Below are 25,596 nucleotides of genomic sequence, written 5' to 3' on the forward strand. Positions count from 1 at the left end.
TGAACTCGAGAGGTGAGGTGAGATTGACTGTCCTTAACCTCAAGGCAGCATTTGACCGAGTGTGGCATCAAGGAGCCCGAGCAAAACTAGAGTCAATGGGAAATAAAAACAAGAAATGTTGGAAATACTCAGCAGGTCTGGCAGCATCTGTGGAAAGAGAAACCGAGTTAACGTTTCAGGTCAGTGACCCTTCTTCAGAACTGGCAAATATTAGAAATGTGAAAGGTTTTAACCAATTAAAGTGGGGGTGGGGCAAGAGATAACAAAGGAGAAGGTGTAGATAGGACAAGGTCACAGAGAATAACCGACCAGAAGGTCATGGAGCGAAGGCAAACAATATGTTAATGTCATGTTGAAAGACAGAGCATTAGTACAGGGTGTTAACGGACTGAAAACTGAAAAGCCACAAGTACAAACATGAAAACAACAGTGGGTAGGCAAACTGAACAAACTAAGATAAAATAAAATAAACACAAAAAAAATATAAAAAAGGAAAAAGAAAAAATAACTAAAAATTAAAGTAAAATGGGGGGCTGTCATGCTCTGAAATTATTGAACTCAATCTTCAGTCTGGCAGGCTGTAGTTTGCCTAATCGGTAAATGAGATGCTGTTCCTCGAGCTTGCGTTGATGTTCACTGGGACACTGAAGCAATCCCAGGACAGAGATGTCAGCATGAGAGCAGGGGGGAGTGTTGAAATGGCAAGCAGAGTCAATGGGAATCGGGGAAACTCTCCGCTGGTCGGTGTCATACCTAGCACAAAGGAAGATGGTTGTGGTTGTAGGTCAATCATCTCAGTCCCAGGACATCACTGCAGGAGTTTCTCAGGGTAGTGTCCTAGGCCCAACCATCTTCAGCTGCTTCATCAATGACCTTCCTCCATCATCATGTTCAGCACGATTCATGCCTCCTGAGATACTGAAGCAGTCCATGTCCATATGGACAACATTCAGGCTTGGGCTGATAAGCGGCAACATTCACACCACACAAGTGCCAAGCAATGACCCTCTCGAACAAGAGGGAATCCAGCCATCGCCCCTTCACATTCAATGGCATTACCATCGCTGTATCCCCCACTATCAACATCCAGGGGGTTACCATTGAGCAGAAACTGAATTGGACCAGCCATATAAGTACTGTGGCTATAACAGCAGGTCAGAGGCTGGGAATTCTGCAGCGAGTAACTCACCCCCTGAGTCCCCAAAGCCTGTCCACCATCTACAAGGCACAAGTCAGGAAGGAGTGTGATGGAATACTCTCCACTTGCTTGGATGGGTGCAGCTCCAACAACACTTGAAGCTCGACAGCATGCAGGACAAAACAGCCCACTCAATTGGCATCCCATCCACCACTTTCAACATTCACTCCCTTCACCACTGACACACAGTGGCAACTGTGTACCATCTACAAGGTGTACTGCAGCAACTCACCAAGGCTCCTTCGACAACACCTTCCAAACTTTCAACCTGTACCACCTAGAAGGACAAAGACAGCAAATGAATGGGAACACCACCACCTGCAAGTTCCCCTCCAAGCCACACACCATCCTGACTTGGAACTACATCGCCATTTCTTCACTGTCGCTGGGTCAAAATCCTGGAACACCCTTTCTAACTGCGCCACATAGACTGCAGCGGTTCAAGAAGGCGGCTCACCTCTTTCTCGAGGGCAATTAGCACTAGGCAGCGACGCCCACATCCCGTGAAAGAATTTTTAAAAATCTCTTCATTTGAAAGTCCCATTTTGAGCCTTTTAACATAGCTATTACTTGTCATGCTAATGAATCTTCACTCTAAATTTCATGGTCCTAAAATCCTTCCTGTAATGAGGTGCTAAGATGAAAATTTCTTTTTGTCCACTAAAAGAATCTATGAGGTGTATTTTTATTAGTTATGAGGGACTAAAGTTAAATTGTATTTACTATCACTATTAGTCCATTTGTTCATCAATAAACTGTAGAATAAATGATTTGTATCTGGCTTCATCCCAATAAAGTGATAATCAGTCCACCTATCAGAAAATTAGAGAAACACATGTACGGCATGTGTGAGGATGACCATGTCCAGTTTGTGCAACAGGATTGTAACAATTAGACATGTTTGAGATCCCGGGGGGTTATGCTATTTAGATATTGGGTAATGAAAGTTACTTCTGATTGTAAGGCCCAATTATGGGAGAGACTGGCAACAATAATCCAAGGTTAAGAATATTGAAGACTGATCCAAAAGTTATAACTGATGTCATTCGTAGAGTTTCCTTTTGTGACCATGATCCATTGGCTTATGCTTAATGTTAAAGTATATGCTTAATTTTGGAAGTGCCCATTTTGTTTGGGCACAGTTATCTTGCTAAAATACAAATAGAAATGTTTTGCTATATATTTAATAGGTTGGCTTTACCTATGGTGAACTACCACCATTTCCTAGGAATCTGTGCATTGCCAGGTAAGCCATTTTTGTTTTTCCCACAAAATTATGGAAATTTAACTTCCAGTTTTCATGAGTTTGCAGTCATGTTTCTGTATTTCAGCTTGTGATGAAACATCCATAATTTCCTAGAATTCCACTTCTACATGGGAAAAATTCTCAAGAGTAAGATGATCTCCTTTGCCACCATGTTGATTAAACAAATTGATCAACAACTCTTACAATCAGGTTTCACCATTAGTGGCTGCAAGCAGTACTGGATATTCAGATGGTATTAGCAAGCATTTCCACATCAGGCTTTGTGGAGAGTTAGATATGAGTCTACTTATGACTATCTTTTTCTGGGAAGGGAAGAAGGTGAGAAATGTTGTACCAGAGAAAGGTGTGTTCCATTGGGTGTTTTGATGGATCTGTATCAAGGGTCTGTGGCAATTCAGAAGATGAGGCTATAGCGGGAGAGACGGTGGCATAGTGGTAATGTCACTAAACTAGTAATCCAGAGGCCCAGGCTAATGCCCTGGGGACACTGGTTCAAATCAACCCATGGCAGTTGGTGGAATTTAAATTCAATTAAATAAATTCAATTAATAAAATTATGGAATTGAAAGCTAATTTGAGTAATGGTGCTATGAAACTATCATCGATTTGTCGTAAAAGCCTATCTGGTTCACTAATGTCCTTTAGGGAAGGAAATCTGCCGTCCTTGTCTGGTCTGGCCTACACGTGACTCCAGACCCACAGCAATGTGGTTGACTCTTAACTGCCCCCTGAAATAGCCGAGCGAGACACTCAGTTATCAAGGGCAACTAGGGATGGGCGACAAGTGCTGGCCTTGCCAGTGACGCCCATGTTCCATGAAATAATTTTTTTTTCAAAGTTTGTCAAATAGGTATATTTTAAATAAAGCCCCTCACTAAGCCAGTCTGTATTTTTTTTTTAATTGAATTTTAAGATTTTCCTGCAACGGTGAGATCGGTTATGTACATGCTAAATCTCTCTGTCCAGAATGCCAATCTCACCATTGTTGACTTGCTGGTTTTCTAATTTGGAATATGCCACAACAAGCAAAGCAGCAGATTAGATGCTCAGCACCAATCTGAGAGCTGAAATAACAGCACATTCACCATCTGGAGCTACAGGAGTGTTTAAGTTAATGGAAGTGTCAGCCTTTGCTCAGTGGTAGTACCTTCTTGTGAGTCAGAAGATTGTGGGTTCAAGTACCGTTCCAGAGACTTGAACACATAGCTAGGCTGACGCTGAAGAGTGTACTGTACTGTCGGAGGTACCGACTTTTGATTTGAGACATTAAACTAAGGCCCCAAAACTGCCCCCTGAAGTGGACATAAAAGAATCCGTGGCTTTATTTTAAGACGTTTCCTCTGGTGTCCAAGCCAATATTTGCCCCTCAACCAATATCAGTAAAACAGTTATCTCGTTGCCATTTATGGGACCTTGGTGTATGCAAATTGGCTGCGGTGTTTCCCTACATTACAACAATTACTACACTTTACTAGTACTGCATTGGCTATAAAGTGTCCTGAGGTCATGAAAGGCATTATATAAATGTAAGTTCTTTCTGTCAACTTTTTAAATAAACTTTAATGCTTCATCTACAATCATGCTTTGTATTAAACACTTGAGGTCCTGCTAAAATACTCATGTGCCTATGACAGAAAGATTAAGCAAAATGACTCCACTAAATAAATAACTAAATAATCAAGTGAGTAAACACTGCTTTGGTTTGTGTTTTGAGGCAGGTGAGAAGTTCCCAGGATAGTCACAATCTAAAAGTTAGAGCATTGTACCTCTGATTAAAGGATAAATAACAATATGAAATGTAAATTGATTTTTGGCTGTCAATTTTCCATACCAATCTTGGAGCAATAAATCAGGACACTGCGAAGTCACTGGCACATTTCTTTTTAAATCCAAGCATGGAAACTAGCCTAAATGCAGGAAGATAATCGCCATTTATTTTAATGGGTGTGGTCTTGTAATTACCTTCTAACTGGCGAGGGTAACAGCATAAAAGTCTCAAGGAAATAATTTAATGGTGTAAGTCATTTATTCCATAATTTCCTTTTTGCTTTTGGGCCATTCAAGGGACCCTATAACATAAGGTGCTAGTTCCAAGGAAAATCTGGGGCATTGAATTGGAGTAGACTAGAAGAAGCAAAGAAATGGGCTAGATGTGCTACACTGACCAATGATGTACCATGCATCTGACCACTTTCACTTTACTTGTGTGCATTTTTCCACTTTACACACAAGCTATCTTTTGGACTTTTTCTGGTGAGCTTGCAAAATTGTGGGATTTGGAATGTAGACTTGCACCATGTAGATTGCCCATAAGACCTTTACAACTGATGGCGAGAGTGTGCTTTCATCCTGTCACCTTTTTGCTCCTTTCAAACATGGGTGTTAATCCACGGACACCCTGTACCCTTGCCTCAATCCTTTTTTTTAATCACCCACATATACCATGTATATGATGCGAATATTACTTGCGCAAGCTGGCATTCAAGGGCAGCTAGTGCACACTAATGGAATTTTTATATACAAATTATTCAACATGGTTTATTCAGCAACAGTATTTCATATAATCACAAAGGTTGAGGGGCTATTAAGACTTACAGGGATAAATTTTAATTGCCTTGCCCAGGAATGGTGTGGGCGGGGTAGTGCTGGCCACCCCTGGCAGATGAGAGCTAGCTTACATTTAATGCCTGGATTTGGGAGGCCCATACAGGCCAACCCCAGAAGCAGAACCAAAGTAGGAGTCATGGAGTGGCCAAAAGAGGCCAGTAAGATTTTTTTTTTAAAACTCAGTATCCTTGTGGGCCAAAACCTGGGGCCCCACAATGGGTCCGTCAACCTCCCCGGCTATCCTTCCCAAAACTGACGTTGGTTTCCAAAGCCCCACTGTTTTTGCAGTAGTCAAGAAAAAAATTGCATCCCCAAAGCAGTTCAGCAAGTTAAAGCAGTGCAGCATGCAACAGAAGAGACGAGAAGCCAATTGCATTGGCTGTTGTGAGAACTATAACAGTTAAATGAGGTTTTAATGGAAAAATATAATGCTACATTTTAGCAGATGGGATTACTAGTAATCAAGTAAGAGTATTGCAACAATAACATTGTAGTTATTTTTCTTTGGGACAGGTCTTAACTAATTTCATGGGGGCTTTTTTTGGTCTAACTCTCCTGAAAGAAAATAATGTACGGCCATTGGAATGTCCTACATTATAATAATTGCTTCCATTTTAATAATTCAAGATTGACAGAAATTGTTAAATACTTTATTTAAACAGGTTGTAAATTTAAAGATGTAAGAAGAAACCTTCAGAAAGATTTAGGTAATGCATATTTATATATATATATTTATCATGTGTCTGCTTTTGGGTTCGAGGAAGGTATCCATTTTGGATAACAACACTATTATCCTAACTTTTTTGCATTTGCAGCTGTACTTCATTTCTTTGACATTTTATTTGGGAATTTCTTTTCTGTCTTGGTGCAGGTGATTTGCTTGCAGATTTCTGCTCGTGCTGCTTGTAACCTAGTGTTTGATGCAGGAGAAAAACTCATATTTAACTTGTTTTTTTCAGCCAACAATGGGAGCTGAAATAAGAAACTTGCCTTTGTAGGGAATAGCAGATACAAGTGTGTGACTGTTATGTACATCAACACACTAGAGTTCTACCAGACTGCAGCATTCTTATACTGGTTTAAATTACTATTTTATATAAGGTAGTAGCTTCTGCAATTTGCACTGTCTATTCCATTGTTGGATTACAGTCTTGTAACATTCAAAGCTTATGTAGAGTTAGTAGGGCATATAATTCATAGTGTCCATCTTCTCCTTCAACTGTTCACAGAGGAGCTCAAGAGCCACAACATACAAGATGTATTTGTGTTCTGTACCAAAGGAGAGATGGTGAAATACAGGGTTCCAGGCTTGTTGGAATCATACCAGCAACAGGGATTCACAGTGTATCATTATCCTTTTCCTGATGGAAGTGTTCCAGATATTGCTAACTGTTGGAAAATTCTGGAAGAGTTGAGAATCTGCTTGGAAAATGACAAAAGGACCCTTCTCCAGTAGGTGGCATTGCAGCTTTTAATTGTGAACTTGTATAAAATGTAGTCTTTTATGGCAAATCTATTGCAAGTAACTGTGTTTCAGTAAAGAATAAGTACAGTAATTGCCTAAGCCAGATTTTCCTCTTAGACATTAGAATTGTAGTGAAGCAGAACTTGCATCTGCAACTGCACCAGCACTAACCCCACCAAAGTTTCCAGTGTCAGCCTAATTAGAATATTCTGGGGAGCTCTTATGTTGTTGGTACCTCTGTTTGGGAGGTTGCCTGCTTGGAGGTGGGAAATGGCATGCTGCGGTAGGATTTGAATGACTGTTTGTTTGTTTGTTTGATGAAACTGGCACTATGTTTTTGGTGAAGGAAGAATTGCACTTGTTCAGTGTCATAGTTCTGCTGCCAACTTCACTACATCAAGAGCTGTGTCACAGTGCAGCAATGGTTCAAGGTTCAGTGATCTCTAGTGTGTCCAGGGTAAGTCAAGGCCCTATTACCAGTCCACATCTTTTACCACTGATCGATAAGAAAGTGAGTGAAGGCACAACCATACTCTTTCTCTGTAAGCATTTGGGTGTCACTTACGTACAAGTGGCGCAGTGGTTAGCACCGCAGCCTCACCACTCCAGCAACCCGGGTTCAATTCTGGGTACTGCCTGTGCGGAGTTTGCAAGTTCTCCCTGTGACCGCGTAGGTTTTCGCCGGGTGCTCCGGTTTCCTCCCACAGCCAAAGACTTGCAGGCTGATAGGTAAATTGGCCATTATAAGTTGCCCCTAGTATAGGTAGGGGAAGGTGGGGATGTGGTAGGAATATGGGATTAGTGTAGGATTAGTATAAATGGGTGGTTGATGGTTGGCACAGACTCATTGGGCCGACGAGCCTGTTTCAGTGCTGTATCTCTAAATAAATAAATAAATAAATAAAAGTAAATATCTACAAACACTCACGCAACATCTTTGCTCAAAACCACTGTCAACTCATTTCCTACCACAAAGATCACTGCTAGTCTTCAAGGTCACCTCATTGAAAAGGACAATGTAACTTCACACCTCAATTGGATACTTGCACTCATTTGAGGGGCCACTCACTAGCCTTTAACCTTGAGGAGGAGCACCTTTTGTATTAATGGAAGATTAGGATCAAGTAAGTTAACTGGCGCAAACAAAGACACGATGGTATGAAATAGTTGGAGTGAATGTTTTTGTCGCCTTTTTGAGGAGTATTTCTGTTAATGTAATGCTTCTGGGGCAGCTAGAAATAGGGATGCTTTGGTGTATTTATAGTTCGGAGTCAGAGTGTCGGGGAATTAGTGCCATGCTGCTTAACCGGTCTTGACTTCATTTGTTGCTTCTCTTCATCTTCCTCTAAATGCAAGAATTTTCCCAATGGAAAACCCATTGAGGCCTCTTAAAAATGATGTGGGATGAATTGGAGTCCCACAATTGAAAGCACAATGATATAGTGAAGCAGTTGTAAGCAGCAAGAAACAACAAATCATCTGTGAAATAAGATTTTTGTGAATCCTTCCTATGAGTTGGGTCAGTTGAATCTATTTCCACATTTATCTTACTGCCTGACAAAACTGGATGCATGTTTTGCATAGGCATGATGTAAGCTCAGTTGTAATGATGGAAAATGTGACACATGAATCACCTGAATCTCATTTAAATATGTCTACCCATTTTAGGGCAGGAACTTACTGCACCAGATAGAATTTACTGCCCTATTTTCCACCCGCATTAGACAGAATCCCACCCCAAAGTCAGGGAAAGTTCAGGCTTGAAGCTACAGTCCTCAAAACTGAATTCACAATATTAGAGTTAGGATCATCCATGTTCTCTCTGCACCGAATAATTGCCGATATAGCATGTTCTTGATAGTTGCTTAATCCTGACAAACCTATTAGCATGTAAGATGCCAAGAATAATCTTTGATAATGATGCAGCGCATGAAGAACTTTTAAATCAGAATCTGAACCATTTTCGTATAAAACGCACTGTAATTATCTTTGCAGATGTTATGGAGGCCTTGGGTGCTCAAGTCTAAGTAAGTGCAGAATTTTACTTCTCTGGTTTTCCACTTTTTATAAACTTTCCTTTTCCCCAAAGTGAGGAAAATTGATGTGTGCTTCTTCAACTCTGTGGTCATTTGATCATATTAGTAACACAAGTTGAAAGTGTTTCCTTCCTAAATTGTGTCTCCAGTTGCAGCATGTCTTCTACTTCAGCTGTCTGATACCATGCTGCCAGCAGAAGCAATTGACCACCTTCGTGAACTAAGAGGAGCCAGAGCAATTCAAACAGTGAAGGTAAAGTAGAGCTATGTGTCTCAAACTGTTCATTTGTGCTTTATATTTTCTTTTTAACCAGTTTTCCCCCCTCCTTTCCTAAAGTGATGGGATTAGAAATTGGTCCTCAGGGCCATTTTCCAGGCAGAAAACAGTTAAAATGACCAAAAACGGCTAAAATCCATCTGACACCAAATTAGCCTCAGACTATTTTCAGGTATTCCAGGCTGTTGTCTTAAATGGGTATTAGGCCCCTTGCATTTGCTAATGAGTGGCCTAATAGCTGCTGTTAGAAAAAAAGTCAGCTCTGAGCCTTCTCCTGCCAGGTTTTGGTAGATTGCTGCAGCCTAACCAAAAAGCAAGATTTATTTTAAACTTGTCTTCTTGTGGAGCTGCGATGAGCAAGAGTTCCACAGCACTCCTCAGGGTTGCTGCAAGTCCAAAATTCTTACCCCCCCCCCCCCACCCCCACCCCCACCCAGTCTTCCTTTCTCTCCACTGTTATCATTCTTCTTTCTTCCCCCTCCATTCCTCTACTGTCTTTTCAGGGCTTGCCAGGGGAGCTGCCTGTGAACCAAGCAGCCCAAATTGGATCTTTAATTTCTCTCAAATTACTTTACTGAGGTCTTGCCAGTATTTATTATTACACTTGGCCAATGAATATTCAAGTGCATTCTATGTCCATAGGGCAGCAATCAGGAATACATCAGCCATTCAAGCCTCACACTCCAGGCTCTGAATGCCATAAGGTCACTCAGAATTATCATGCCTGCTACTGGGAGGGAGGTGGCATTGTAACTGACTGTACAATACTGCTCCAAGAAGCTCCACATCCTCAGCAGGGCAGGCATGGCAATATACTACACACATCTCCCTTTTCTTCCTTGCCCACTCTGAGCACCAGTACACTTTCCATCCTCTTAAAGTAATATTTCTGCAATAAACCCTTCACAATGCACTTTGCTTAAGGGTACTTCCCTTAAGTAAATAGCATGAAGTCCAGCTCGATGGAACACTGCTTCTACAGAGTACTTGGGGGAATTTGGTGAGTGAGGGAATTTTAAGGGTTGATATCTCAAATCTAGTCAAGTTTTGCATTTAGCATTTCACATAACTAACTGTAACTTGTAGTTTCTTTCACAGTGTTAGCCAGAGGTAAAACAAGCTGCCTGCTAGTGGCAGCGGCACAATTAATTATGTGGCTAGTTAGAACTGGTTGCCTGTTCAGCAGGGGCTGACTCAGGTCTTTGGAATTTTTGCTAGTATAAATACAGGAGGCTTTTGCTAATGCAGGAAGTAAGTAACACAAAGTCCAGCTTGACAGAGTACTGCTTCTACAGAGTGCTTAACTTGGGAAATTTAGTCAGTGAGGGAAGAGGTGCTATTCTGATGTTTTACAAAATAAGGAGCAGTCCGTGAAAGGGAGCGGGAGACGGCGAGACCCGAGAGCTGAAGTCTAGAGGCATTAATTAGATGAGCAGGTAGGTGGTTGGTTGGTAAGTTTGTGTTTTTTTTTCTCTAAACTAGAACAGCAGTTTAAACTTGGACTGGGAAAATATACGTACTGTATTAAATTAGTAGATTAACTAGTTAAACTATTTAATATAACTACAAATAATCATTGAATAAAAACCTGAACTAATTAAATAAAAAAAAACTAGTCTATGATATTGCAGAGCAGGCTATGTGTCTGGACTGCAGAACATGGATATGGCAAGACTGTCCCGAGTGAACAAGTCTGCAGGAAGTGTCTGGATCTTGAATCTCTCTAGCTCAGAGTCATTGAGCTGGAGTGCAAGTTGGAGACACTCTGACACATATGGGAGAGGAACTTCTGGACAGTTTTATCCAGAATACAGTCACACCCTAGAGGAAAACACGGGATCAGAAAAAGGAGGTTGTGACTGTTAGGGAGCCAGGTAGCAAGGATTTAGGAGAGGTTGAAAAGGAGGTCCTGCAGACACTGGTCCTGTCCAACATGTAAAATGTACTTGCTACCTGTGAGGACATGGAGAAAGACTGCAAGGAGAACAGCCATAATACAGACCAAGGCACCGTGGCTCAGAAGATTGCCCAAGGAGCGGAAGAGCAGAATAGAAACGTGGTAGCAATAGAGGACCCTATAATTAAGGGGAAAGATCACGTCTTCTGTACCCAAGAATGAGAATCCCAAAGGATGTGTTGCCTGCCCAGTGCCAGGGTATGGGATATCTCACGGCACCTGGAGAGGAGCTTGGAAAGGAAGGGGTAAATTCAGTTGTCATGGTCCATGTTGGAAACGACATAGCTAGGAGCAGGGAGGAGGTCCTGTTGAAAGAGTATCAGGAGTTAGGCTCTAAATTTAAAAAGTAAGACCTCAATGGTAATATTGCAGGACTATTGCCCGAACCACCTCGCAGACAGGAGAATTTACACGTGGGGGACACTGGCATCAGTTCTGGGACAGGAAGGAGTTGTACCAATGGGATGGGATCAGTGTCCTAGCAAAAAGAGTAAATAGGGAGGTGACAGGCTTTAAACTAGTAAGATGAGGGGAGGGATCTACACAAAAACATAAGCAGCTTAAATGTAAACAAAACAAGGAAGAGCATAGGAAAGAATAAAGTAAGGGAGGACATTGGCAAGGGAATAAATAGAGTTATAGAACAGGAGTCTAAAAAGACAGTTAAACATAAAGCAAGAGGAAACCCTGTTAAAATGTCTGTACAACAATGCACAGTGTCCATAATAAAACAAGAGCTGGAGGCAATCATGCATTGGGAGGAACCAGACTCTCAGGGATTACTGAGAGATGGCTACAGAAAAATCAGAACTGGGAATTAAACATCGCAGAATAGAACATATTAAGAAAAGAGGAGGGGGAAAAAGGAGAGGTGGAGTAGCTGTATTTATTAGGGGTAACATAATAGCCAATATATTAAGAGTATGAGGATATCTAAGGAGAGAGTAGGACCCATAAAAGACCAAAAAGGTAACCTATATGTAGGGGTGGTAGATGTTGGTATGGTTCTTAATTAATACTTTGCATCTGTCTTCACAAAAGAGGTGGACAATGCAGATATTGTAGTGGAGGAGGAGTGTGAAATATTGAATGTGATGAGCATAGGGAGAGAGGAAGTATTAATGGGATTAGCATCCTTGAAAGTTGATAAATCACCAGGGCCAGATGAAATGTACCTAAGGCTGTTAAAAGAAGCAAGAAAGGAAATAGCAGAAAGTCTGACCATCATTTTCCAGTCCTCACTGGATACAGGTGTAGTGTCGGAGGATTGGAGAACTGCTAACGTTGTACCTCTGTTTAAAAAGGGAGCGAAGGATAGACCGAACAATTACAGGCCAGTCAGTCTAACCTTAGTCATGGGCAAATTATTGGAATCTATTCTGAGAGACAGGATAAACTCTCACTTAGAAAGGCACAGGTTAATCAAGGATAGTCGGCATGGATTTGTTAAGGGAAGATCTTGTTTGACCAACTTGATCAAATTTTTTGAAGTAACAAGGAAGATAGATGAGGGTAGTGCAGTTGATGTGGTCTACATGGATTTTAGCAAGGCTTTTGACAAGGTCCCACATGGCAGACTGGTTACAAAAATAAGATTCCATGGGATCCAGGGAAATGCAGCAAGGTGGATACAAAATTGGCTCAGTGGCAGGAAACAAAAGGTAATTGTTGGGTGTTTTAGCAACTAGGAGGCTGTTTCCAGTGGTGGTCTGCACGGTTCAGTACTGGGTCCCCTTTTTGTGGTATATATTAACAGTTTGGCTGTAAATGTAGGGGGTACGATCAAGAGGTTTGCAGACGAGACAAAGATTGGCCGTGTGGTAGATGGCGCGGAGGACAGCTGTAGGCTGCAGGAAGATATTGATGGTCTGGTCAGCTGGACAGAAAAGTGGCAAATGGAATTCAACCTGGAGAAGTGTGAGGTGATGCATTTGGGGAGGTCAAACAAGGCAAAGAAATACATGATAAATGGGAAAATACTGAAGTGTAGAGGAAGTGGAGTGGATATCTTTAGATCCCTGAAGGTAGCAGGACAGGTCAATAAGGTGGTTAAGGCATATGGAATCCTTTCCATTATTAGCCTAAGTATAGAATATAAGAGCAGGGAGGTTATGCTGGAACTGTGTATAAATCATTAGTTAGGCCACAACTTGAATACTGTGTGCAATTCTGGTCACCTCATTCCAGTGCAAGACATCCTTTCTGTAGAGGGTACAGAGGAGATTTGAGGATGTTGCCAGGACTGGAAAAATGCAGCTATGAGGAAAGATTAGATAAGCTGGGGTTGTTCTCCTTGGAACAGAGAAGGCTGAGGGGAGATCTGATTGAAATGTACAAAATTTTGAGGGGCCTGGATAGAGTGGAGGTGAAGGGTCTATTCACCTTAGCAGTGAGATCAGCGATGAGGGGGTATGGATTTAAAGTGATTGGTAGAAAAATTAGAGGGGAAATGAGGAAAAACTTCTTCACCCAGAGGGTGGCAGAACTCACTGCCTAAAGGGGTAGTTGAGGCAGAGACCCTCAACTCATTCAAAAGGAGTCTGGATATGCACCTTAAGTGCTGTAATCTGCATGGCTATGGACCAAATGCTGGAAGGTGGGATGAGAATAGGTGGATCTTTTTTGGCTGGCACAGACACGATAGGTCAAGTGGCCTCTTTCAGTGCCTTAAACTGTCAATGATTCTATCTTTGTGTCATAAGCAAATTTAGCAACCATACCTTTGGTCCTTTCATCCAAGTCATTTATATACTTGTAAAAACTTGAGGCCCCAGCACTGATCTGTGTGGCACACCACTCGACATGACAGGTTGAGAAAACAGTTAATAAAGCATACTGTATCCTGATCTTTATTAATAGGGGCATATAGTACAAGAGCAAGGAGGTTACATTGAACTTGTATAAGACACTAATTCAGCCTCAGCTGAAGTATTGCGTCCAGTTCTGGGCGCTATGCTTTAGGAAGGATGTGAAGACATTAGAGAGGGTGCAGAAAAGATTCACGAGAATGACTCCAGGGATGAGGAACTTCAGTTATGGAGAAGGCTGAGAGGAGATTTGATAGAGATATTCAAAATCATGAGGGGTCTGGACAGAGGAGATAGGGAGAAACTGTTCCCACTCGTGAAAGAATGAAGAACAAGAGGGCACAAATTTAAAGTAATTGGTAACAGAAGCAAAAGTGACATGAGAAAGCTTTTTGACACAGCGAGTGGTCAAGGTCTGGAATGCATTGCCTGAGAACCTGGTGGAGGCAGGTTCAATCAAGGCATTCAAAAGGGAATTAGACAATTATATGAAAAGGAAGAATGTGCAGGATTACGAGGAGAGGCACTAGGTGAAATGCTCATTAGGAGAGCCGATGCAGACACGGGCTGAATGGCTTCCTTCTGCGCTGTAACAGTTCTGTGACTGGAGTACATACAATGTGCACAGGACAATACGTAAAAAGCCCAACAAAGGAAGATTTGCTTTTGGGTCTAGTATGGAGAATGGAGCAGATCAGAGAAGTAAAAGTCGGGGACCATCCAGGCAATAGTGACCATAATACATTTTATGATAATAAAGAAGGACATGAGTTTGATGAAAGCCAGGTTAATAGATTGGAGAAAATCTGATTTTGAGGGGCTGAGAACAGACAATTGGCAAACAACAATGTAGAATGACAATACTAAATATTTTAAAGTGTTCAATAGAGAGCAGGAAAAATATATTCCGCTAAAAGGAAACAAGCTAAACATTAGTGAGACTCCACAGATGAATGAAGACATCAGAGGAGTCCATGATAAGAGAGAATACGAAGAGATTAGGAGAGAAGTCAAAAAAACAATTAGGAAGGCAAAGAGGAACTATGAAATTAAATGATCAAGGCACATCAATTTTTAAAAAAATGTCTGGGATGGGAATAGGACCATTAGACAGGATAATACCACAGATAATGATGGCAAGATGGCAGAAATATTAAATAATTACTTGACTTCGATATTTACCGGGGAGATAGAGCAGGTAGACATGACACTGATTGATGATGAGTAATGAGATAAGTGCATATAAAAAAGGGATGTATTAAATAAACTAATCAAACTCAGAGGATAAAGGCCCAGTCTGCATGGATTGCATCCACGTATGTTAAAAGAATCCAGGGAAGAGATAGCAGAGGCATTACTACACATATTTCATAATTTGTTAGAAAAAGATACAGTGCAGCAGACTGGCAGATTGCTAACATAATTCCTATGAGAACATGCCCAGAGAATTATAGACCCGTCGGCTTATCAGGAAAAATAATGGAATCCCTACTAAGAGAGACCAGAAGAATATCTAGAAAAGGGAAAATCTTGCTTGACCAACCTTTATTGAATTTTTGAGAAGATATCAGAGTAGACAATGGTAATGCAGTAGATGTAATTTATCTGGATTTTCAAAGCACCTTCAATAAGGTGCCCCATACTAGACTAATGAATTAGGTCAGAGAATGCAGTCAGGTGACATGGCAGAATGAATTGCTAGCTGGCTTCAAGACAGAAAGAGTGGAAGTAATGGGTAGTTATTCAGAGTGACCGAGGTGGGAAGTGGTGTTCCACAAGGATCATGCTGGGACAACTGATGCTCACAATTTATATTAACAATTTGGACGAATCAAAAACACAATTTCCAAATTTGCAAATGACACCAAATTGGGGGGCAGGGGGGATAGTCAATACTGAGGAGCATTGCAACAAATTAGAGGAGGACATTAATAAACTTGCAGAATGAGCAAATAATTGGCAAATAAAGTTCAACACAGATAAATGTGAAAGTACATTTTGGTAGGAAGAATAGTAAGGTCACTTATTATTTGGAAGGTGCAAATCTAGGTCGGGTAGAAGAACAAAGGGATCTTGGAGTACAAATACACCAGTCACTAAAAATTGTGCCTCAGTTTAGCAAGGCCATAAAAGAAAAAACACGCACTAGACTTTATTTCGGGAAGGGTAGAATTGAGAAGTAGAGAAGTTATGCTAAACCTTTATCTAACCTTAGTTAGACCACATTTAAGGAGTACTGCATGCAGTGCTGATCGCCATACTATAAAAAGGATAAAGAGGCACCGGAGCGGCTGCAGAGAAGATTTACAAGGATGATACCAGAAATACGTAGGTATACATATCGGGAAAGGATTAACAGGTCTCTTTTCTCTTGAAGAAAGGCCGAGGGGTGACCTAATAGAGGTGTCTAAAATTTATAAACGGTATTGATAGAATGGATGCATAATTAGAGTCCATCAATATTAAATAGGCACCAAAAAATCCAATAGGGAATTCAGAAGAAACTTCTTTACCCGAAGAGCGGTGAGAATGTGGAACTCACTACCACAGGGAGTGGTTGAAGCTAGTAGTATAGATGCATTTAAGGGGAAGCAGTTCAAGCATGAGGGAAAAGAGAATAAAGGGTTACGTTGATGGATTCAAATGAGGAAAGATGAGAGAAGGCTCAAGTGGAGCATAAACGACAGCATAGACAGGTTGAGCCAAATGGCCTGTTTCTGTGCCGTATATCCTATATAATCCACTCCCCAGACACTCGACCCTAAATCCCCCGTTCTGATGAAAGGTAGACTTGAACGGTTAACTCTGCTTCTCCCTCCACAGATGCTGCCTGACCTGCTATTTCCAGCACTTTGTTTTTATCCAAATCCCCTTCTTCCACTTTAACACACTCTATCTATTATTTCACCTCTCCCATGCCACCACCACTCAAATGCTAGGCCTCTGCAGGGGAGTTCCCAACCTTTAAACCCCTCACCCCCTTCGAGAGCAAAGCCAAGCACATGTGGGAAGGTGTGGGAGAGTGAGGTCACACTAAGAACAAATGGCCACTTTGCCAAGGTGCTGAAGGGCAACCAGCAACAGTGAAACCATATCCACGAGTCAATTGCAGTATTTCTTGCAATTAGAGATGGGTAAGAAATACTGGCCTTGCTGGCAATGCTCACATCCCATGAACAAATTTTTTAAAAATACAGCATGGAAATTCACAATTGACTTGTGGATATGGTTTCACTGTTGCTGGTTGCCCTTCAGCAACTTAGCAAGTACCATTAGTTAGTGCTGGTAGACTATTCATCTGTAAACATAGCAGAGCCTGATTCTGGCTTACATCGGAGCTAGCTGAAGAGACAGCAGCACAAGGTGATCCAAGACTTCATCTAAGGAAGTACTATATTAAGGAAAACTGGAAAATGAATGAGTTTTTGTAATTATTTTGTTTGTTTGACAGCAATACAACTACTTGCATGATTTTCGAGATAATGTGGCAACATACCTGGCAACAAAAGATGCTGCAGCCCGATCAGTGTCAAGATAAAAAGAATTGCAGAAATTTCAGCCTGTAGATTGTAATTGTAAATTGATTGTATATGTAAATATTACAATTTGCCATTGTTATTTAACAGAGGTTGGACATGTGCAAATATATTGGTACTTTTTTATTTCTAGAGATCTCATTCTCAACAAAAGTTTTACAACTACATTGTGCACAAACTGAAGATCATCAAAAGACATTTGTGCCCTCTTCCCTATTATAAAATTGGGCTACAGCCTAATTGAAACAGTTGGTTGGCATTGTACCTGAAAAAGGTTTAAATTCAGTCCATTACAATTTAGTTATCAATGTTTAGTGATGGGAACTTAGCTCATATTGAATTGCTGTATACTCACAAGGAGCTGTTTGTACATTACCAGTTAGTCAATCTACCTAGGTGATATTGTTACCTTTGTTTATTTTTATTTTATTTATTTAGAGATACAGCACTGAAACAAGCCCTTCGGCCCACCAAGTCTGTGCCGACCATCAACCACCCATTTATACTAATGCTACATTAATCCCATATTCCTACTACGTCCCCACCTTCCCTCAATTCCCCTACCTACACTAGGGGCAATTTATAATGGCCAATTTACCTATCAACCTGCAAGTCTTTGGCTGTAGGAGGAAACCGGAGCACCTGGCGAAAACCCACGCGGTCACAGGGAGAACTTGCAAACTCCGCACAGGCAGTACCCAGAATCGAACCCGGGTCGCTGGAGCTGTGAGGCTGCAGTGCTAACCACTGCGCCACCGATAGCTCATATAGGGGGAAAATACTATGCTGGTAGTGTTGAAGTTAGCAAAATGTTGGAAATTATAAAAAGCCCTGCAGATCTTTTCCCTAAAAGTATTTATCCAATTTCCTTTTAAAAGTTACTATTGAATCTGCTTCTACTACCCTTTACAGATTATACATGAATTTAAAAGAAAAATCTGCTCTTTTGCCAATTACTTTAAAGCTATGTCCTCATGTTTCTGAATATCTTGCCAATGAAAGCAAATTTTACTTTATCAAAACCCCTCAATTTTGAACATCTCTATTAAACCTCACCTTAATTTTTTCTGCTGTAAGGATTGCCACATAACTACTGTACCTGGTATCATTCTAGTAAATCTCCTTTGCACCCCCAAGGCCTTGACATCCTTCCTGAAGTGTGATGCCCAGAATTGGACACTACTCCAGCTGAGGCCTATCCAGTGATCTATAAAGGTTTAGTATAACTGCAGCAACTCACCAAAGCTTCTTCAGCAGCACCTCCTTAATCTATGACTTCCAACACCTAGGATAGGGGTAATAGTTACATAATACCATCACCTCCAAGTTACACACCATCCCGACAGGAACATATACAACCATTTCTTCAGTGTTGCGGAGTCAAAATCCTGGAACTCCCCAATCACCAGCATTTTGGGAGCACCTTCAACACAAAGTGCAGTGGTTCAATAAGGCTCATTACCACCTTCTCAAGAATTGATAATAAATGCTTTGCCAGTGACATATACATCATAAGTGTGAATTAAAAATTGAATTTTATAAACAATTGTGAAGCATGGAATCAGATAAAGTAATTTATTCTCCTCTGGATACATCTTCCCATGCATCTAGAGGGAGTTTGAAATGAGAAAACATTTAACAGATCAAATTCCATAGTGGCATTACGGAAGCCAACCTTCTTTCACTGATTTGAAAACACAACTAAGTTATGAGTTTACTGAAAAAGCTTCAACATAGACCATTTTAATTTGAAATAATCAAAAATGTTCGAAATACTCAGCAAATCTGGCAGCATCTGAGAAAAAGTGTTACTGTTTTAGGTCAGTGACCTTTCAGCAGAATGGTTCTGATGAAAGGTCATCAACTTGAAATGTTAACTCTTTCTCTCCACAGATGCTGCCAGACCTGCTGGATATTTCGAGCATTTTGTTTTTATTTCAGATTCCAGCATCTGCAATATTGTGCTTTTATATTTGATCATTTGTCAGTTTAGGTCTCTTGTTCACTGGTATGGCTTTGTATTGAAACACTTAAGAACTTTCATTTATATAGCATCTTTCAGAACAAACCAAAGTACATTGAAATGTAGTCACAGTTTTAATGTAGAAAACACAGCAGCCAATTTGCACAGCAGGATCCCACAAACAGAGCATGAATAAATGACCAGATCATTTGTTTTAGGTGATGGTTAATCAAAACATGATATTGACAGTATCAATTATGTCCAAACTCAGCCCATGAAATAAAAATCACGACAGTATTAGAAAGCAATGAAAGCACTTCTATTTGCATTTCTCCACCCATCATGAAAGATACAACTGTATGCAAATCTTATCCCAGAAACTAAACAATTGCTAGAACATTCTATCCAAATGTGTAGTATCATACTTGGGATTTTTTGGGACCTATTTAGGCAATGCAAGTGCTGAGACAAAGTTATGCTTTCAATGCACAAGAGGCCTTTCCTTGATATTTTTGTTTGATTTTAAATTGGACAGTACTTGATATTATCTAGTGATATAAAGTATGCCCGTATACTCAAGACTGATGACACTTCTAGCCAAATAATTTCATTGTGCAAAATTTCACATCTTTGCCATAAAGTTGACAAGTGAGAACACAGGGCAACGTGAGGAACATCGAGTTGCAAATTCTGAATGTTTTGAATAGAACTGTCTTAAAAGTATAAAACTGGAGTCCATTCATATTTAATACTATACTTACAAAAAATATACAGTACTATGGCATACAGAAACTAGTTGGTAAACAGTCTTTAATCAGTTTTTCCATTTACAATTGTACTTTTGCATTAAAATGTTATGTAGTCCATCCTTAAACAAAGTGTAAGTCTCTTTTTGCCAACAGGAATATTTGCAATATAGTACAAAACAAGCCCCATGTAAACTACCCAAGCCATTTATATATCAGTATTATTAGCTGTGGTTCACCTAAATATTAATTTATCAAGCATTTGCAGGATTTTGTAAAGAAAAATAACAGCTGTAGTGCACCACATCTTGTGATACTAGTGAACCATTTTATTACAAACCAAATTAATAAAACTTCTGAAAAGGGAGTTTATGTTGTTTGAACTTCAAACATAATCAGAAAAAATGCTATAATGAGGCCCAAAATAACCAACTTAGGCACCATCACCAGAGCTAAAACAGTCTTCACAAACAAATATTTCCAAACAAAAATGTTTACTTAAAATAAATGCCACTTTGCATGGGAAAGGGATCTATTTGTGTAAAAGAACTTTAATTTGCATATTCTGTAAAGTATGACTGTCATAGATTATATCCGTCATTTCTCCAATGAGTACATCATCAAGCTGTTTTAAAATAAATTCTCTTTCCACAATGTGAAAAACTACAAAAAAGTTAAATTTACTAAAGCAAACTGGTATCCAATAAGGTTTAGGTGTACAAACGATATCCGGATTCATCCTCTGGTCTTTTGTTTAACTGGACACATTTAACATATTTAAGCCTAGTTACATAATTTTTTTTTTACATAACATACCTGTAAGTTATTTGTAAAAAGCAAATAGGAGTGCAATTTCCAAGTTATGTTTAAAATGTAATCTGTAATTATTGATTTTCATACATAAAGTACAAACGTAATTCTTCTGAGTTTTGGGTCAAAGCAAATTGCAGAAATCATTTCTTCTACAGGCAGAAAACTATAAACTCTGGAGGCAAAATGTCCATGAAAAGTGAGGAAAAGCATTTAATTTGCATACATATAAGCAGGTCATATCTGGTGAACTATAAGTTCTGTAGATGAGCCCAAGTTCTTGAAAAACCATCATCCTTTTGTTTCTTGCATGGAGTAAACAACTTCACCGGCTCTCTCAACTGTTATTTTAAGAACTCACCAGCACATAGATCATTCTGCAAAACAAAATTGTTAAAAGAAAATCTGTTAAATCTGTCAAAATGAAATAACTAATAAATTCCATTTATAAGAGTACAAAATTAACAGTAACCAAATCAATAGCTGTAGGTAGATTCAATAACCTCTGTTTTCTGGACTCCAGTGCTAACTGTATCCCTCCTATTGTCGTCAAGCTGAGAGACTCGGAACTTACCCATGATTTATAATGTCTCTTCAGTCGTTTATTCCCAGTCCACCCTTCCCTGTTCTTGAATATTTGCCTGTATTCAACCATAATCCCTCCATCTACAGACCTATTAGCCTTATAAATGTACTGTCTAAAGTTATGGAAGCTGGTCTATCATCCTGAGAGTTGTAGCCTAACCCAGGTTGCCTGTATAGTTTTCTGTATTGCCATCAGGTTCCAATGGGGATATTTCTGTCTATGTTATTTACCTCTGCAATTCTACTCTTGGTGTACACTCTCATGAGTCATTTATCATATTTCCAAAGTCTTTTCAAAGGCCTGGAAATGTGCACTTCTAAACAAGCAACCATATGAATCTTCCACAAGGTATGTTCGTGGGTATCTAATTTGACCAACAATGCGCTGTGCTATACCTGATCGTACATCCTCTATGTCCATCATCTCAGGAGTACCCTGGGGCTCTGCACCCTCACCAACTCTGTTCTTTCTCTATGGCAATGGCTTCCTTCACTCAATATTCAAGCTTATCCACTCTATTCATTAACTTATTTCAGATTTCTCTTCTTCAGTACTTACAATCTTCATTACTCAATGCAATGGTTTGATCTCCATGTCTTTCACTAGGGTAATAAAATACTTGTTTCTTTCAATTCATTATAAACAGCTTACCACTGTCTCTTACAAAGCCTTCCAACAGCCAACACACCTCACCTTCGATGGCCCCAGTTTCAGTCCCTCATCTTTTTCGGATTCACTATGTCCTCCAATCTTAAATGAGACTTACGTACCTCTTCCACTGCAAAAGGTAAGCAGCTTAGATCCCTCTTTCATGCCAACACTTCTCCCCTAAAAACTCCTCATTGATGATAAAGCCCTAACTTGTCCAAAACTTGAACAATCTCAACCGTGCAATGTGAGTGCTAAGTGATGAAACTGAAGCTTTTGCAAGTGTCTTCAGCCAGAAGTGTTGACTGTATAATCCAGCTCAGTCTTATGAGGTCCCCAACATAGATACAAGTTTCCTTCAATTCTGTTCATGTCACATGATGTAAATAGTTGAGTGCAATGGGCACCGCAAAGGGCATAGCCCCCCGCACCCCCCAAAAACTGCATTCCAGCTGTGGTACTGAAGGCCTGTACACCAGAGTTAATTGCTCCCTAGCCCAACTGTTCCAGTAGAGCTATGACATTGGCATCTTGAATATGTATGATACTCATATGTCCTACAACAAAAAAAGACAAATCTAAACCAACCATTTACCACCCTATCAGCTTCCTCCTAAAGTGTTGGAAGGAGTCAACAATAATCCCATCATGCAATACCTTATTAAAAACCTACTTGCTGATGCTCAGTTCATATTTCACCAGAACCACTCAACGTCAGACTACATGACAGCCTTGATCCAGCAAAGACACAAGGGCTGAATTCCAGAGGAGAGAAAAGAGCAGCTCCCTGCAATATCAAGGTAGCATTTGACTCAGTATAGGACCAAAGAGCCCGGGCAAGGTTGAAGTCAATGAGGCAAGCCTCTAATGGCTAGAGTCATAACTGATGCAAAGGATCAGTTCTCAGAGGCAAATCATCAAAGCCCCAGGATATCACTGCAGGAGTTCAGTGCCCTCAGCCCAACCATCTTTAAATAGTTCAGCAATGACCCTTCTTCTATCAGAAGGCCAGTAGCTGTTCACCAACAATTCCAGTGTCCTCCATTCACAACTCCTGATAATAAAGCAGCACATACAGCCTACAATCGAACCTGGACAACATCCAGATGTGGGCTGAAAAGGTCGTATTCGCACCATTTAAGTGCCAGGTAACGACTTTCTTGAGTAAACGAAATTCAGCCACTTCCTCGTGACCTTCAATGGCACCAGGTTCCTCCACCACAAACATTGTGGGAGTTACCATTTTCCAGACACTAAACTGGAGATTACCCAGACATGTCCTACAACCATCAGCACGAGGTTCCTCTACCACACACATCCTAGAAGTCACCATTTTCCAGATGCTGAACTGGACTAGCCACATCTAGCCACACTACAAGAGCAGGACAGAAGTTGAGTACTCTGCAACAAATAGTTCACCTCCAACTACACACTTCTTACTTTGCATTCTGGAAACAGCTAACAAACATCTTTGCGGAAGCACTATGAAAAGGACTAAATGCAGACTAGCTAGTGTCACCCACAACCCAAGATTTTAAAAAGGCTCTTCTATCTTTTCAATGCTTCTGGATGTGATGTAAGAAATCGGACAGGTAATTTTTCTCTCTCCTGCTGTTACTAACCTTTTTCTCTTCAATGCCATCATTTATGTCTTTATTTTAATCAATATTTCTATGGTCATTAGCCCCCTAACGTTTTCCTCTTGTTCCTAAATTCCTAGTATGGCATCCTGTATGCGGTCTCCTCTGCAGATTCAATCTTAAAATTGAATAACTGTATAGTCTCTATCTTCAGCTCATCGTTTCCCAGGACTTTAAAACTAAGGAACTCAATTAATTTCCTCCGCTTTCTCTTCCTCCTTCTACAGGATTTTAAAACCCAAGCCTAGTGTTACTCAACCATTATTCCTCATTTTATCCCATCAGCTTCTAGTCCTTAATCTGCAGTAACAGTTTTACTTTTTCACCTAAGGTTCTCAATATAAGATTATCTTGTCTGACAAGAAACCCAACACCATAAGTTTTGTACTTCAAAATCATCCAAGTCATTCTAAAAGTAGTGGTACACAAATCTCAGTGGTAATATTAAGAAAGTATTTCAAAAAACATATTTTCATCTTTGTATCAACTTACCCATATAGATAGTAAAAAAAAGACAACAGGTAAAATGCTAGTTTGCACCACCCTTCCTTCTGACAGTATGCTAGTATATCAGCATTCATAATAGTGGTTGGATCATAGAGGCCTGGGACACTCATTATTGGTCTAGTCATGTACCTGCAAATAGATTTTTTTTTATTAAAAAAGGATGCATTATCAATTAACATGAAAAATAATCACAATTTCTAATATTAAATGCAGTGATCAATATATGAATAAGCTAAGAATGGAGCACAGACTGTTACCAGATCATTTATAAAACACAGGCTTGATAGAACATAAAGAACATCAATACCCATAAAATTGGCTTTGTGGACTATATATCAAATTTATGTCATTTCAATGCACTAGTTAATTCAATAATTTAAAACAATTTGATAGGTAAATTCAATAGAATTGGAAAAAGTAAATGTTTAGATGTAAATTTGCTTGGTAACTCCATGCAAAACTATTCAGACAACAATGGTATTAAAAGTTTTTTTTAACTTTTTTAAGAACACAATCAAAAACGTCATAGTATCCTTTCATACACAGTGCCTCAGATAACATGTTTTCAAGAAACAGGCTGTTCTTAAGTGTATTACTATATTTGGCCTTATTCAAAGCCTGGAATAAACAAAAAGACCGGAACACATACAAAAGCAAAACACTGCAAATGGTGGAAATCTGAAATAAAAGCAGAAAATACCGCAAATACTCAGCAGCATCTATGAAGAGAGAAACAGAGTTAACATTTCAGGTCAATAACCTTTCATCAGAACTGTACTAGGTTTTAAGCAAGTGAAGGGCGGTTGGGGGGGGGGGGCGGCGCGGGGGGAAGGGGGGGAAAAAGAACAAAAAAGGTCTGTAATAGGGTGAAAGGCACAAGAGATTAAATGACAAAAGAACTGGTGGTGCAAGGGCACCAGACTCATTCAGTTCAACAATTTCAGATCGTAACCCATTTTGCTGTCAGACAGCAGCTGTTCATCATTCTGCCATTCACACCTCCTCTAGACACATCCTTTGGTGCATTATTGGTTCCATTACCACTCCATTTGGCCTTGTACCAACTCTTTTGTCATTTAATCTCGTGTCTTCCAGCCTATCATAGACCTTCCCCTTTTGTTCTTTTTCCCACTCATGCTACTTTCACTTGCTTGAAATCTATTACAATTCTGATGAAAGGTCAGCGACCTGAAACATTAACTCCGTTTCTCCTTCCACAGATGCTGCCTGACCTGGAGTATTTCCAGCATTCTGTGTTTTTAAGATCAGAATACTTACCTTAAATCGCTTAATGGAAGGAAGTTCACAGAACCTAGCCTTACACTAGCTATATGTTAATTGCTAGAATATTGAGAGATATGAAGCAATCACGGGCTGTATTACCATGAATTTAGAAGTTGAGGCATGATCTAAGGAGATGTTTAAAATGATAAAAAGGATTCAATACAGTAACTACAGAGAACCTGTCTCCGTTAGTGGGAGAATCAAGGGGGCACATGTTGAAATTAGAGCTAGCCCATTCAGAGATGAAATCAGGAAGAACCTT

The 25,596-nt window shown here is 40.0% G+C and overlaps 2 protein-coding genes across 4 annotated transcripts in view; one reads left to right on the plus strand and one right to left on the minus strand.

Annotated features, from left to right (window-relative positions):
- Window positions 1-19,991, plus strand: part of LOC137373790 (cyclin-dependent kinase inhibitor 3-like) — a 28,996-nt gene extending 9,005 nt beyond the window's left edge. For 2 of the 3 annotated variants that reach the window (XM_068039161.1, XM_068039160.1), the window contains exons 3-8: window positions 2,389-2,444; window positions 5,735-5,779; window positions 6,302-6,524; window positions 8,533-8,564; window positions 8,723-8,826; window positions 17,066-19,991. In XM_068039161.1, coding sequence (XP_067895262.1) covers window positions 2,389-2,444; window positions 5,735-5,779; window positions 6,302-6,524; window positions 8,533-8,564; window positions 8,723-8,826; window positions 17,066-17,152 — 547 coding nt within the window. In that variant the 3' untranslated portion in view covers window positions 17,153-19,991. The remainder of the gene's footprint in view (window positions 1-2,388; window positions 2,445-5,734; window positions 5,780-6,301; window positions 6,525-8,532; window positions 8,565-8,722; window positions 8,827-17,065) is intronic. The other variant, XM_068039163.1, reaches the window with a different exon arrangement.
- cnih1 (cornichon family member 1) overlaps window positions 19,907-25,596 on the minus strand; it is a 28,520-nt gene continuing 22,830 nt past the window's right edge. The window contains exons 4-5 of the mRNA XM_068039164.1: window positions 24,036-24,179; window positions 19,907-21,046 (exon numbers count right to left, since the gene is read on the minus strand). Of these exons, the coding sequence (XP_067895265.1) occupies window positions 21,019-21,046; window positions 24,036-24,179 (172 nt within the window). The 3' untranslated portion in view covers window positions 19,907-21,018. The remainder of the gene's footprint in view (window positions 21,047-24,035; window positions 24,180-25,596) is intronic.

This window comes from Heterodontus francisci, chromosome 9 (assembly GCF_036365525.1).
Source record: "Heterodontus francisci isolate sHetFra1 chromosome 9, sHetFra1.hap1, whole genome shotgun sequence".
NCBI classification, from domain to species: Eukaryota; Metazoa; Chordata; class Chondrichthyes; order Heterodontiformes; family Heterodontidae; genus Heterodontus; species Heterodontus francisci.